The 15,623-nt window shown below is 36.7% G+C and overlaps 2 protein-coding genes and 1 long non-coding RNA gene across 3 annotated transcripts; 1 reads left to right on the top strand and 2 right to left on the bottom strand.

Moving 5' to 3' along the window:
* Positions 1 to 1,005: 1,005 nt before the first annotated feature.
* On the bottom strand, positions 1,006 to 4,302 carry LOC126602472 (probable LRR receptor-like serine/threonine-protein kinase At3g47570). The gene is made up of 2 exons (XM_050269358.1): positions 1,614 to 4,302; positions 1,006 to 1,483 (listed from the first exon to the last, which is right to left on the bottom strand). Exons 1-2 carry the CDS (start codon positions 4,300 to 4,302, stop codon positions 1,146 to 1,148), a joined length of 3,027 nt encoding a protein of 1,008 aa, XP_050125315.1. The 3' UTR covers positions 1,006 to 1,145.
* Positions 4,303 to 6,764: 2,462 nt separating this feature from the next.
* LOC126602464 (10 kDa chaperonin 1, chloroplastic-like) lies at positions 6,765 to 10,210 on the bottom strand. The gene is made up of 8 exons (XM_050269346.1): positions 10,187 to 10,210; positions 9,735 to 9,833; positions 9,542 to 9,598; positions 9,382 to 9,432; positions 7,936 to 8,001; positions 7,792 to 7,839; positions 7,567 to 7,595; positions 6,765 to 6,999 (listed from the first exon to the last, which is right to left on the bottom strand). Exons 1-8 carry the CDS (start codon positions 10,208 to 10,210, stop codon positions 6,930 to 6,932), a joined length of 444 nt encoding a protein of 147 aa, XP_050125303.1. The 3' UTR covers positions 6,765 to 6,929.
* Positions 10,211 to 12,252: 2,042 nt separating this feature from the next.
* Positions 12,253 to 13,534, top strand: LOC126585768 (uncharacterized). Its single transcript, XR_007610646.1, has 2 exons — positions 12,253 to 12,781; positions 12,999 to 13,534. It is a non-coding gene; the product is annotated as an uncharacterized LOC126585768 (long non-coding RNA).
* The last annotated feature ends 2,089 nt before the right edge of the window (positions 13,535 to 15,623 follow it).

Here is a 15,623-nt window from a genome sequence, read left to right as displayed (position 1 = left end):
GGGTTGGATAGAAAGCTTAAGGGAACTAACATTGCACGACCACCACTATTACTGAAGGAAAAAAAATATATGGCAAGAAGAAAAAAATTCGAAAAATCAAAAGAAAAAAAAAAGAAAAAAAAAGAAAAAAAAAATATATATATATATATATGAAGTTAGTATGTATATAGCAAAACCAATTTACTTGACTTATTCCTATGTTTTACTATGTAATGCCTCATATGCAGATGACGTTTTACCGCAGTAGTGGAAAGCAATCATGCCTATGCACACAGATGCAAGTTCGATCTTCACTGATACCTCTCCTTCTCTAACAACTAATTATTTAACCCACTTACCCTAACACTCCACTGAAAAAAAAAATGTAGTGCCTCATATCAAACCAAACTACAAGGAAAGTCCATCTTCTTTGCAAAAAACTTGCATAGACTTGAGATTTTGTTCGGATCACTTTCAACAATCTTGGAACACCAAGTACTTGAGCTCTCTTCTTTACAAAAATTTACTGGGAACTATATTTTGGCTAGTTCAGGTGTTAGTTGTAGTTCTCTGCTCAGTGCCTCAACTGATAGGCTAAATCTTCTAATGCCCTCGTTTTGCCTTTACATTAAAAAATAAATATAAAACATTTTGGGCTGTCTGAGGAGAATTGAACCAAAATAAAATTAAAATAAAAGTTACACCAAGTAAGAGGGACGTAAACCTTATCTCTTAATCAATAGAATTTGAAAAGAGGGGGACATGAATGATAAAAAAATACAAAAAATAAAAAAATAAAAAACAAAGATAAAAGAAGGGGAACATAGAGCCTATCTCTTCTATTACAACGCCTAAAAGGTATAAACTTACAAAACAAGTTTTGAAACACCAAAAACAAGATGTAGGGAAAAAAAATCATGAAAGATGGACTAACTTATAAGCTGAGATGCACACTAATTAACAAAATCAAAAACCAGTGAAGCCAATAAAATTGGAATGCAAACAACCAAGGTTGAGGAAACAATGCACATTTAACTTGTCTTTCGTATCTTGGAAGTTTCTATATAACTATACTATGTTTATTGATAAAACAAAGATGGAAACTTCTTACATGTAAGGAAAACATATTTAAACACGCTATGCGAATATAACAGTAATGTATGCTTCTATTCACCTATGCTATTTTCCTGAAGTTTGTTTCTGATCCGACACATCTTCGTGATAACTTCACTAATGTCTAACCTTTCTCTGGGTGACTCTGCAGAGCAAGCAACACCAATTGCTAATATTGCAATCAAGCTTTCTTCTACTCCTTCATAAGCAAGAAGGGGATCCACAATCTCTACCATTTGCTCCGGAGAAGCTGCCTTGACAAAGTTATGAAGGTTTAAAGTTCCTTGAAACATTTCATCCGTTGGTCTTTTTCCTGTAAACATTTCCAACAGCATGATGCCGTAACTATACACGTCACCTCGTGTCGACACTTCATGTCCAATACCATACTCTGCAATACTCATGAATTGGAAAAGAAAAATTGTAAATAGAATTTCTTAAACCCCAACTTTCATTTGTCAATATGATCTACTAATGAGAAAAAATATTAATAAAAAGATATTTGAAGAATATATATTCACCTGGAGGAGCATAACCTATTGTCCCTTTTACTCCGACGGAGCTTGAGTAATTACCATCTCTACTCTGAGTAGTTTTTCGAAGAAACTTTATCAAACCAAAGTCCCCTACATGTCCAACCATATCATCATTGAGAAGAACATTGTTGGGTTTGAGGTCACAATGGACTATTGGCGTCTCACAATGATGATTAAGATAATCCAACGCCATAGCAACATCAATTGCAATACTCAACCTTCGAGAAAAATTCAAGCTCCTTGGTCTCTCAATGTTTTCACCAATTGCTTCAGTTGGATGCAACCATTCCTCTAAGCTCCCATTAACCATAAACTCGTAAACTAAGGCCTTGAACTCACAACCACGATAATCAATCCCCGAACATACAGAGAGTACCTTCATAAGATTACGGTGTCTGATATTTCTCAAAGCTTCACACTCAGCAATGAAACTTTTGGAAGCGCCACGATGAACGAGATTGATTACCTTGATGGCAACTGTTTCACCTTGTTCGAGTACTCCTTTATAAACAGACCCAAAACTTCCCATACCAATCAAGTTGGAAATGGAGAATCCATTTGTTGCATTTAGAAGACTTCGGTAAGATAGCCTGAGAAATTCTTCTGAATCACTTGAAGTGTGCTCCTTTCTTTGTCTCCTTACGCTACAAAGGTACCAAAACACGATGGCAAACGTGATTCCAAGAAGACCACAAATAAGAGAGATTACCCATTTGACGGTTAGACTCAATCCTCCCTTCTTGGAACGTTGTAATTTGCATTCTGGCAAATGCAAGTCAGGTATTCCACCGCAAAGTTTACTATTTCCTTCAACTGATATGGCACTTGCATTACTGAAAATCCCTTTCATTGGTAGCATGCCCTCAAAATTATTATAGGAGAGGTCCAAAGATTGCATAAATTCAAACCGCTCCAAGAATTCTGGAATCATGCCTGACAAGTTGTTGTGAGATAGATATAGCCCTATTAAACCTCTTAGTGAACCCAAAGAAGATGGAATATCCCCTTGGATGAAGTTCCCCTCCATGTCTAGAAACTCTAATTTAATACAACTCCCAAGATTTGGAGGAATCTCACCAAATAACATGTTATTTGAGATATCAAAAGCCTCCAGATTTAGGAAATGTCCTATTTCTTTTGGTAGGAATCCAGTCAAATGGTTTTCAGATAAATCCAAAAGAGAGAATGAAGATGACAGACGACTGATGACTTCAGGAGACATGACACCACTGAAATTGTTAACACGAAGAGATAACATTCTCAAATTCTCACACTCTGCCAAAGTACTCAAAGGGATATTCCCTTGAAGGTTGTTTTCATGTAAATATAATATAGTTAATTGACTTAAATTTCCAAAAGAGGATGGAACATTCCCTGAAAGAGAGTTCAAGCCCATATTTAGTTGATATAAGTTATGAAGCTTTCCAACGTCCGGTGGAATGTGACCTGAAAGTCGGTTCGCAGACAGCCAAAAGCTCTCCAAGTTAACCAAATATCCAAACCCGTTTGGTATACTTCCTACTAATTTGTTTCCACTCGCGTGGAATTGTAAAAGAGAAGAAGATAAGTTGGCTATACATTGCGGCAAGGCACCGCCCAAATTGTTAGTTTGAATTTCTACCCGTTCTAAACCAGTGGCATTAGTCAAATCGCAAAGAAAGCTCAAATCGCCATCTCCCCCACTTCCAAGATTGCTCCCAGAAAGATCTATCCTCACAAGCCTAGGTAAATTTTCTAAAGAAGGGACATTTCCATGTAGTTTGTTTCCTCCCATATCAAGATGATACAGATTTGAAGCATTGGAAATTGAAACAGGAATAGGTCCGCTAAATTGGTTGCTGCCAACAGAAAAATATTCAAGGCTTGGAAAGGCAATACCTAAGTTTGAGGGCAAAGTCCCCTGGATTTTGTTAAGTGTCACGCCAAAGGCTGTGATAGAAGAGAGATTGAAGATTGAGGGGGGAATCGTACCTGACAGGTCATTTGCGTCGAAAGAAAGAAATGTAAGATTGGTCATGTGGCCAAATATATCTGGAATACTCCCATACAATTTGTTATTAGTTGCAGAAATAATTTCAAGTGATGATATGTTGGAAAAGGAGTTGGGGAAATTTCCTGTGAGCTGGTTGTCATGAAATGCAAAATCTGTTAGCTTGGACAAGGTGCCAAGCTCCTTAGGAATTTTTCCTACGAGAATATTGAAAGCAAGAGAAATTCTTAGGAGTTGAGAGCACCTGGATAAGTTGGAGGGTATTTCACCACTCAGTGAATTATTCTGCAATAGTAAATGTTGCAATCTGCGCAGACGGCCAAAATCTGGAGGTATTTGATTGCTGAAGCTGTTGTTGTGTAGATGAATCCGTCTCAAAAAACTCAAGTTTCCAACATGGGGTGATATAGAGCCCGAAAGTTTCGAGGACCGCAGGTCCAACCTGGTGACCCTCTGGTGACGACGACCGCATGAAACTCCATACCAATGGCAGAAGTGGATAGTTTTGTTCCACGAAGTCATGACTCCAAAGGGGTCATTGGTTATGCTAGCCTTGAACTCTAGCAAGGCCAGTTGATCTGTCTCGTTTCCCCTTGGTCTCAAACCAAGGCACGAGTGAAGAACAAGAGCATGCATACAAAAATATGAGAAAAACACAGTTGGAAAGAACTTGTAAAGCTCCATGGTATCAGTTTGTGCGAACTTAATTGGGCGGCTAGAGATAAGAGGGGAGAGCGCAGTTTATAAGCAGCAGGCATGGAGAACACATAACTTTGAGTACGAGCTGGTTTATTCGAAATTCTAAAAATGCGTGCACATATGAATAAGGACTTTTGGGATCAAAATTAGTTTTGTTTTCATATTGTACTTCTTCGTTGGAAATAATGAAAAAAAAAAACTTTTAGGCTGATATGGGGGTTTTTGCTTCTTTTTAATTAATTTGGTTTTTATTAGTCTTTCAATTAACTAATTGGCCTCAAGTTTGAATTTCCATCCTCCATAGTTTAGATAGATTAATTAAAATTTCGTTCTGAATAAAAATAAATTCAAATGTAGTACACATTCATTTTAACTTCTCAGTGGTACATTCGTGCTTTGATCGTATGGTTATAATTACTTTTCATTCGTAAGTAGAATATATGTTAGAGAAGTTAGTTGAAGTTATCATTTTTCAAATCTTTATTGCTGACATTTGGCCATTATACTGTTGATATTTATGTCATCACTATACAGACGATATGTTATTGATCTTTAATTCAACCAATTAAGAAATTGGAATATGATTTATGATCCTTAATTTTAGCCAGCTTCTCGATTTGTTGTATAAGCTAATGTGAATTTAGAAGAGGAAATTGTAGCATTAGTCTCTCAACTTTAACTCAATTGGAATAATGATCCCTCAACTAAAAATCCATAATAACCAACATTCCCTTAACTCTTAAAAATGTGCAGTTATGGTCATTTTCTTCAACTCTGTTAGAAATTCCTTCAAAATGAGTCACGTGCACATGAGGCTGAATCGAGGGGCAAATATGAAAAACCAATTAAGAAAAATTATAGCAATGGTCCCTTTAACCCAATTGGAGCAATGGTTCTTTCAATCTAACTCATTTTGACAGAATTGTAACGGAGTTAACGAAAATGATCATAAATGCATGTTTTGATAAAATTAAGGGATCAATGGTAATGGATTTTTAGTCAATGGACAATTGCTCTAACTGGATTAAAGTTGAAGGCTCAACGCTACAATTTTCTCAATTTAGGAAGGAAAAAAAAAACAGTTAATTCCTCTTATACTTTTCTTTGAAAATGAATTAGTTTGGGAAATGCACCGAAATCGTACGATGCGAAAAGGAGGAGGAACATGGTAGCATTTTTGCTCACCACCATAAACTATTATGTATGCTCATCATAAACCTAATCATCTTTCACGTGTCCTTTCACGTAACTTTGGTTAATTTTTTTATAATTGAAAAAGTAATATTTAATGTAAAAATGTACTAAAGTTAAGTAAAATGACACATGTCAAATGATTAAGTGTATGATGAGCATACAACATAATTTATGGTGGTGAGCAAAAACACTCCCGAGCACCTTCCCAACTTTGAATTATTTGTTGGTGGGCGGAAAATTTAACTGAGATGGGTATGCTTTGCATTTGTCAAGCATAACTCTGTATCTAGTCCCAACTTTCAAAGTTAGAAAAGTATATGCTACTCGTCTTCTCTAAAACCTTTGACAAGCCAAGATCATTGCAACCACACATTAGGGGCATTCATACTCCAACGTAGACTCTCAATACTTCTTGGGAGCTGGGTGGTCACTTTCTCTCGTAGACAAAACCAAGGGGAAGATATGTAGATTGAACCCAAGAAACAATATGCTTCAGCTAAGTTGCGACCTTTTCCTTCATGGTTTTTGAAATAAATGGACGACAGAATTTGTGTAAATGTGTTTATAAACAAGAGTAAACTACGAATCTCTCTTTGGACTTTCATCTAACTTTCGATTTACCCCCTAAACTTTTAAATTGAAAAATCAAGGACTTAAACTAATTTTTTTGGCAAATTTCCCCCAACCATTAGTTTTTCATTCATTCCATCTAAATTTCTGTTAAATGAAAACATATGCACAACATGTGAAGGTAGTTCGGTCACTTCATTCTTTAAAATAATTGAAAACTCTAGATTTCTAAAATGTTGAACTGTACAAATCAGTGTGATTTTATAGCTTTTGTGTCTAAAGATCTAGCGAAGTGACGTTTATGTTCTCAAGGGAAAGTCACGTGGTATGAATGTAGAGTTAACGTTAATTTGGATGAAATCTATAAAAAAAACTAGCGGTAAGGGGGAAATCGGCAAAAAAAAATAAAAAATTTAAGTCCTTGATTTTCCAATTTAAAAGTTTAGGGGGCAAATTAAACGTTAGATGAAAGTTTAAGGGGAAAATCAGCAGTTTACGTTTATAAACAAACAATAACCCATGCACACATATCGTTCCTTCCCCACTATCCTTACGATATGCCCTCTACTTCCAATTTTCCACCATTATTTTCGGATGATCTTAGCTTGCATTTCACAAAGGAGGTTAAATACAGGTGGTGCTATCCACACTCCTCTCAATTTCCGGTCATAGGAGCGAATGAATTGAAGATCAAAGTATAAAAATTAATGCAGAAAAGTGTTGTTTACAAATTTGAGTTGAATATATAGTTTTGGGAGTTGGGAGACGCTACAAGGAAAAACATCCTGGCAACGAAAAGTCTCATGAAACAATCATGTAAACCATTGTACCTACTCGGAGCTGAAACTTTATTCGACTATGGCCAATAATTCACTCTCTTTGCAGAAGCAATGCCTCCCATCTACTCCCAAATCCACCCGAAACCAAATTTTGAAGAAAATGTCAATTCATTGTGTAAGCATGAATATGCAGCCATTACATGGATCACAGCAGAACATTTCCACAACAGACTACAGTTTATATGGAATATATTCTGTCTCTACTCCCTTCCATACTTACAGTCGGTCGTTATTGGCGTACACAGCAAAGTGTGGCGATTTTGTGTCAGCTGTTCTCAACACTAAAACTGTGCATGTTCAAGACCGGTCACAAGATAGGTTGTGACTGTATCACAGACCCTCTGGATTGAAATGGTTTTCCATTAGAACTAGAAACTAAAGACACTTGAGCTTTACCTAGAAAACTAATGAAAGAAAGGTGGCCCGGCGACATAGGTGTGGAGGGGGAGCGGGAAATCAAAACCACTAATAATGCTAGGACAGCCAGGATTAGGTTAACAGTGTCATGGAATAAAGTCAGAGGAAAACCAAAAGATAAGCAGAATAACTCATACAAAATAGAGGAAGTCCATTCCCTAATGTTTCTTTTAGAATATTAAGATCAGGACTGTATGATAACTTTCAACATGAACTTATTCTATTTACCTCATATGCATTTATGTCCGAAAAAAGAACCTGCAAAATGAACAAGCATTTCCGTTATGATGACATGTTAAGCACCTAACCCGCTACTTCGGGATAAAAGTTTTAAAAAGTTTTAAACAATAGACAACTTCAGTTGGTCAGAAACTTATTGCTTAGTTTAAAAAATCAACATTAATTCACACCAGAAAAAGTGTGATCATTATTTGGGAACGTTTTAATTACTCACCTTCTTTCCAGCCTTCACTTCCCCAACGTCAGCACCAACAGAAAGAATCTGAGAATAACAATGCTTGTTCAATTATCCTTAGGTTCAACTTCTTACATCAAAATAAAGAACTAGAACCATGCAAAAAAGAAAGAGTAGGCACACTTCTCCCATAAGATAGCGTTCAAATTTAACAGCTGACCTGGGCAGCAAAACTCCTCCAGCTGATTTCTGTGGCATAGCGTTTTATCGTAAGCCAGTGTCCTCTCGCACACAAGGTATGTACACAACTACACATACATTTTTCCATTTGATATGATAACAAAAATGGAAAAGTAAAACAATGAAGTCCGTTTTAAAACCAACTGCTTTCAAAGCAACGAAATGTCAGCAATTAACATGAAATCTGTTTGAGGTATTCTATGAGACAAACATACTAAATGCTAACCAAAAAGTGAAGGAAAAAAAATCAGGCAATACATACCATTTTCATTTTGAAAGCATCTCATGCGAACTTGGATATAGAGGACTATACATAAACCTTTCAACCAACCCTTAAATTCCAAGGTTGTACCTAATTACAATGCCTCATGCGAACTTGGCTTTTAAACCTGATCGAGTTCAAGATTGTTAGTATAGTTTGCACTTTGTAACCCTACTGAAGGTTTACTCCCGGTCGATCTCAAGATCCTCGGTCAAGTTCGACACCTATTATCAAACTACTTGAATTTGAACATTGAGGAGTCACACGTAAAAAAAATACAATGAGCCCAATTGTCACTAGTATGAATCAACCTAACACAATCCGAGACAAGTCCTGCCAGAATATAAAATTAAGACAGGGCCTAATTAGGAAATACCATACCATAAAAAATTATTGCTTCACTGAAAAATCTTTTGATTAAAGTTAGAAAGAAGAACTACGAGACCGCAAAGAAGAATTATACTACAAATATGTCTTCAAGCCATGAAAAACCATTCAAAACTCTACTGCTATCGCACTGTATTCCCAATGAATTATAAAAACCCCTATGACCAGGTACCATTCCACTGTCAAGTTTCCTCCAATGGCACTCTTTCCATTTCCCAGGCCCTCATACAATAGCTTAACTTCATAGAAAATTTCTACATAGAACATACAAAAGGTTAACATACAACAACCATGATAACATGGGATCGATTATATCTACATTATATAACATAATGTGTTATTGAATGCATCATGGTATAACATCACAACGATATGATAAGTGGGAGGATATAAAAATATAATCAGCTTTTTAGGTTTTTTAGGGTGATCTTCACCACATAAAAATGAAATGAACTAACAAAACATACATATTTATATTTAAAAGGAAATGATTCATTTATGTTATATTTGAAAGAAAAAAAAAATCCAAATGGTCAGAAACTGTCATAGGAATTATGCGATTAGTAGCAGTACATTAAGCCATTTCACAATGTTACGGATCTTCACAACTATCACAGTCCAAAAGCTCAAATGCTTAACTAAATAACCATTGCCACAGATACTTTGGATTCGGACTAATAAAAAATAATCGCATAAAGTTGCCACTCCAGACTTTCAAACACAATGGTAAGACCAAAAACCAGAGGGAGCTCCTCGAGACGAATAAGCACTCTGTCAGCTTGCGGAACCAACTGACACCCACAAATCACCACCACAAAAATAAAAAACTCCGATAATGCAATTCGTCACCAAAATAAAAGAAGACATCAAACATTAAAATGTGCAGAGCCCCCGAAAAACCTTGGTGGGTTCCCATTTCGTGGCAATTGCGTTGACTCTCAATTGTTCCTTCGCAGACTTGAGCGCAACCCATTTCACAATTCATTAAAATTAACCACATTCCATAAAAAGATTTTTAAAAAAAAGTACAGAAATTTAAGAAAGATACAAGAAACAAAGAAAAGGGTTTGGAAAGGAGGTAAATTCAACACACCTGGGGGAGTAGCTTCTGGCTGTTGGACAGAGAAGAAGTGTTGGGTTTGTACGGCAAAGGGGTTGGTAGTGTGACGAAAGTGGAAGCTATGGCAGAGCTCTAACAAAGGTAAAGGGGTTTTAGAGGAGCGGCAGAGAGAGAGAGTGAAGAAATGTTGGGGTTGGAAGAAGTGGCGGAGATATCTTAAACCCTGGTGCCTGGTGGTGTGAGATAAGGAGAGAGTCGCAGAACCGGCAGAGTTCTAGATGGTTCGGCTCCCCGACGTTTTCTGTTGTTGCGTTGTGTGTGCTAGCAAAACTGAGATTGGTTGGGTCTGCTGCAACGTTTGTTTAAAGCCTGTATATGATTTCATGGCCTGGCTAGTTAAACTTTTTTGTGGACAATAGAAGCATGTCAAAGTTTGTTCCGTAATGCAAAAAGCGGCCATTTCTAAAGTGCGGACAGCTAATTACGGATCTTATGTGCGGACCGAACATGGTTGTGATTTTTGTTTTTGTTTTTGTTTATAGTTCGAACTTGTACGGTAGTAACCAGTTGACTATGGTTTTGTGTGCAATTGGATCCAATTAATGATTTTTGTGTTTGCAGTCACGATTTTCCAAATGAGTCGGTGGCTAAAGGGAAATTAAATTAGTTTGTCGATTTATTTTGGTATTGGGTTACTTTCTTGAAGGTGAACCCGGATAGCAGGTAGGGCTGGGGAAAAAAAAAAAAAAAAAACCAAAAATCCCAAATCGAACCGAAAAATACCCGAAACCAAACAGAAAATCCCGAAAATTTCGGTACCCAATACCGAACCGATCTTGAAATTTCGGTACGGAAATCAATCTCAAGTTTTTAGGATTTCGGTAATCCCGAACCGAACCAAATTATATATATATATATATATATATATATATATATATATATAATTTAATTTTTAAATATATATTTAGAATTTTAATAGCCGTCAGATTCTGTTGAAATTTAATATCAACCGTTGAATATAGATCAAACCCAGTCTCTGACTCTCTCTCTTCGTCTCTCGACACTCACAGACACTCACTCTCTCTCACCTCATACTCAACCTCACCTCACCTCAATGTCTGAATGGAACCTCACCACTCTCCTCGCAGATTTGTCTCTCCTCCCACATCCGTCGCCTGAATCTAAAATCTACCCACACTAGTCCTCATTCTTCTCAGTCCTCACTCTAAACCTGAATCGCGACTTCACCAAGGGCGGAGCTACCTAAGGCCCAGAGGGGGCATCCTCCCCCACTCAGATTTTTGGGCGATGAAAAAAATTGTCATGACAATTAAAACAACAATTAAATTTTTGATTTTGGTTCCGAATATTCCACGTTAAATCAAACTCAATTGAATTGGGGGTTTCATAAATAGATTGGATTCAACTGATGAAGTATCATAACTTGATATAAAAAATTTACTCTGCAAAGTATTTTATATGAATTTACTTCATCCATTCGTTTGTGGCATTACAATTTAAAATTTAACTTTTTAATTTAGAGATTTTTTATTGTACCTGACTCTCAACAACTTAACACCCATTATTTTACTTGGTTGTTTTAGGACGCCCCCAGTCAAAAACATTTCTAGCTCCGTCCTTGGACTTCACCCACTGTCCATACCACCCAAATTCGGCTCTAAATCGAGCTCTCGGTCTCAGTCCGCACACCTCCTCACTGCAAAAGGTAAGAAATTCCTACAATAAACTCAACCAAAGTTCATACAAATTGTTTGATTCCAAATTTGATTAGGGATTTTGAATTTGGGTTTCTGAATTAGGAATTCTAAAATTAGGGCTTTTGGAATTAGGGATTTTGAATCGACGGGATTTTGAATAGTCATTAGAGCAGATTTGCTCTCATAAATTTGTAATTAAAATGGTGTAATTGGAGGTTGAGGTGCTGGATATCTTTCTTCTGCCAAAGATGGGATCTTGTTTTATGGCAATATATATATGAAGTTGCTTACTGTTTGCCAGTGCATTTGATATTGATAATCATATCTGCAGTGCGGTTGATAGTTTACCTGCTTTTAATTAGTATATTAGATCACTTGGGCAATAATATTTTTCATGTCTAAAAAGGAGACTAGCATTGAAAGTACAATTTTTTTTCGAATTTTACTTGAAATCAAGGTTCTAAAAAATGTTAGGCGTTAGTCTGGCGACGGGTAGGGATCGGGCGCTTAGGCGGCTAGGTGGGTTCTAGGCGGACGCCTAGGCGGCCTAGGTGAATTTGTATATTTATTATATATATTATAAAGTATGAGTATATTTGTAAAATTTTAGGACTTTTTATGTTAGTTTTATAACATTTACTCAGCCTATATATTTTAATTATCATTGGGCTTTGCTTCTCATTTAATAAACAACCTTGTTTCTTTATATAAAAATAAATTTCTTTAATAAACAACCATGCTTCTCATTTAATGACATAGACAAAAAATAACAAAATAAAAAAGACATAGACGTGGCAAACAGCCACATCTCTCTTCCCACAACTCTCTTCCCACTTTATTTCTTATCAACCCGTGAACCATATCACAAAATCCCAGAAATCTCTCTCTCTCTCTCTCTCTCTCTCTCTCTCTCGTTATTTTTCCAGAAACCTCTAGCAAAGCAATGGCTATATTCAGATGCGGACGCAGATGGGAGTTTCGATGCAGATGCGAGAGTTAGAGTTGCAAATCCGATGAGAGTTCAAGACGGCAAAAGTTGCAGAGCCTTCAACGCTGGCTAGAGCTTCGCCTAGCACCGCCTTGAGCACCGCCTAGAGCTCCTAGAGCGCCTAGCAAGCGCTTGGGCGGCCACCTAAATACCCACCGACTTTTGTAACGATTTCCCTCAAATCGCATCGGGAGACCAACGCCGAACGCCTAGGCGGCCGCCTAGAGCGTTTTTTAGAACACTGCTTGAAATTATGGCAATCAAGTATTTACTTTCTATTTAGTAAATGCTCCGTTCTTCCGATTGACAAAACCTATTTACGGATATAGTCTAGATACCGATTAGGGTACTCTGGCTTCAAATGTTAGCTAAAGGTGAACACTTTCTGTAGTATACTTGGGTTTGCTTTACACAACATCCTTTTTGGAATATAATTGTGGGCAATGTGTGTATTTGTTAAGTAGTTGAAATAAGTAGTTAAAACTTAGAATTGATAGTTAATCTGAAAACTTATTAGTCATGACTCATGTGTTGATATTATGTTTCAAATTCATAAATGTTCTTGCTCATTTCGTGGTGTTTAATGGATAGGTGGTGCTGTTCTTTCAGTTTGTTCTACTCGGTGCAGTTCCATTTCCCAAACACGTCCCCAATTGAATAGGCAGATTGTTAATTTATTTTGATGATCACTGCACAGCCAAGTTATGCAGTGCAGATTTGCTATTCTGCACACTGCACAGCCACAACCAAGTTATTATAGCCCAAAAATATTTCGGGATTCCCATTGTCTCGAAATACTGAAACTATTTCGGGATTTCCGAAAATTTCGGTTTGGAGTGCCATTAGAATTAAAAACACCAGCAAGACTTTTGTAGCTTTCAAGGGACCGTCAGATGTATATGGTTTTACTTATGTTCTGCGGTTTCTCAGAATTTTTGTAATTTGATAATGTCTGGTGAAGAATAATGACGTTGACATTGTTAGAATTTCTTATCCTGATAGTTTTTTTCTAACGAGTTTTCTTGCTTTAGTTCCAAACAACTGCACCGAAACCTGGCGACGGTCTTATAGCGACTGGTAATGGCTTCTGTATAACTTTGTGCAATTCAATTCATATCCTTTTATGCTATAGTGTTGAAAATGCTATTGAGAGATTATATTATACTTTAGCTTCTTTGCTCGTTGTAGATTTGCTACCTTTTTTCTTTTTCTTTTTCTTTTATCTTACTTTTTTCGTCTTTCGGCTCTAGCTGTTGTATAAAAAATGCTACTTTTTAGCTTAACTTCCAATTTGACCCAAAAAATAAAAAAGGCTAGTTGGCCTCGGCGAAAAAACAAAATTAAGAAAAAGCTTAGAGGACGTTAAGCTTCATGCGTGTTCATGAAATAACGATAATGAGTATCTTGTTTTCCATGTGCACGGTTAAGCAGTGGTTGATATACGTAACAAGACTTTTCAAACTGTCACTGTAACCTTATATACGTAACAATTATGTTTTAATTGTATCCACTATAGGGCTGGAAAAAAATCCCAAAAATCCCAAACCAAACCAAAAAAATCCCGATCCCAAACCAAAAAAATCCCAAACCAAAATTCCCGAAAATTTCGGTATGTAATCCCGAACCAAACCGAAATTTTCGGTATGGGATTCGGTTTTGCATTTCTATTTTTCGGTATTCCCATACCGAACCGAAAAAAAAATTATATATATATATATATTATTTTTTAATTATAAGAGAATTATTTCCAACCGTTCATTGTTTTAGATTTAATCTGTGCTGTTCATTTGTTTCTAGGTCAGATCCCATTTCAGATTTCACTTCCGTTCATTTGTTCCATCCAATCGAACTCGAAGCGCAGCCCTCCCTCACCGAGCCCTCATCTCTCATCGGACTGTCTGTGTTGAATTCCGGCCAGCCACCGCGTACCACCACACCGAGCCCTCGTCTCTGACTCTCCACCACCGCGATCTCTCTCTCGGTAATTAATTTAGTGTTTTGAAATCTAATTTCTGTCTTCCTTTTGAAATTTAATTTAGGGTTTGGAATCTAATTTCAATCTTGAATCTTCCCTTACTGGTTTCATATGTTTATATACGTTTCATGAAAAGAAAAGAAAAATTGGAAATGGTTGTGATGCTTTCTGTGCAGATGATGGCGGTGGAATGGATCCCGAAGGTATGCGCAAATGCATGAGCTTGGGGTATTCAATCCACCACTTGCAGAAGATGAGTAGTTTCTTGAGTACCGTGATTTTGTTGAATGTGTTCAAAATTAAAATAACGAGCATATGGGAATTTTGGGTTTTCATTTTTGGCATGTTTTGAGAATTTTCCTTGTCCTGTTTGGATGCCAAGAAAAAAAAGCATATCTGAAAGGTTAAAAGCTTGGGAACAGAAGAAATGTTAATTTGTGTTGAACCCATGTTGGAGATTCAGCTTTGTATGATATATTGGGAGGTTGATGCAGGCTTTGAAATTCTGGCATTTCCGTGCAACCAGTTTGGTAGTCAGGAACCAGGAAGTAACAAAGAGATTGAAGATTTTGTCTGCACTCGTTTTAGATTTAATCTATAGTTATTTCATTTGTTGTGGCTCAGTGTATATATTGAGCAGTCGAATGCTCATTGAAATTTTTGTATGTCTGCACTTGTAGCTCACTGTATGATACATGCTGAGTTTTGTAGTTTTCTGTGTCAGTGAAATCCTAGATCTTTGCATGTTTTTGTTCATCTTGATATCTGACAAGCGTGTACCTTTTCAGATGGTACATATTCAAGACAAGCACTATGCGGCTAGGTGCTGATGTAATTGTTTTCAGTCGTGCAATTCGTGCAGGGTATGTTTTATTTATTTTTCTTTTTAGTTTGTTTTCCTCTTGAAACTAGTTTAGTCGATCAACTCCCCACCTCTGTACCACCTTTCTTTTCCACTACAGCCACAAACATTTGCAACCATATTAACACATCCAGCCTACTGAAACTAAAGATTACATCTTGAAGCTATGATTTAAACTTGATGGTTGTGAATGTCTCTAGCTTGGGCTTGCATGTTTTTTTCCGAAAATGTTCATTGATTGGTATATGTGGCTATGTGATTTCATTTGGACTAGTATTCTTAGTTCCTCTGTTTTCCTTGAATATTTTATCCTTGACATAAATCAATTCAATGTTTATGACTTACTCTGCCCAAATACCTGTCTTTTAGAAAAGCTACC

Source organism: Malus sylvestris, chromosome 2 (genome assembly GCF_916048215.2).
Source record: "Malus sylvestris chromosome 2, drMalSylv7.2, whole genome shotgun sequence".
Classification (NCBI taxonomy): domain Eukaryota; kingdom Viridiplantae; phylum Streptophyta; class Magnoliopsida; order Rosales; family Rosaceae; genus Malus; species Malus sylvestris.
The sequence above is the reverse complement of the archived record's forward strand: the minus strand, read 5'-3'. Positions and strand labels throughout refer to the sequence as shown.

Coding starts and splice junctions, on each gene's coding strand:
- LOC126602472 (XM_050269358.1), bottom strand. CDS start 4,302: ATGGAGCTTTACAAGTTCTTTCCAACTGTGTTTTTCTCATATTTTTGT. Junction 1,484..1,613: donor AATAGGTTATGCTCCTCCAG/GTGAATATATAT, acceptor TGAGTATTGCAG/AGTATGGTATTGGACATGAA.
- LOC126602464 (XM_050269346.1), bottom strand. CDS start 10,210: ATGTTCGGTCCGCACATAAGATCC. Junction 9,433..9,541: donor CGAAATGGGAACCCACCAAG/GTTTTTCGGGGG, acceptor TGTGGGTGTCAG/TTGGTTCCGCAAGCTGACAG. Junction 7,840..7,935: donor AACGCTATCTTATGGGAGAA/GTGTGCCTACTC, acceptor TGTTATTCTCAG/ATTCTTTCTGTTGGTGCTGA.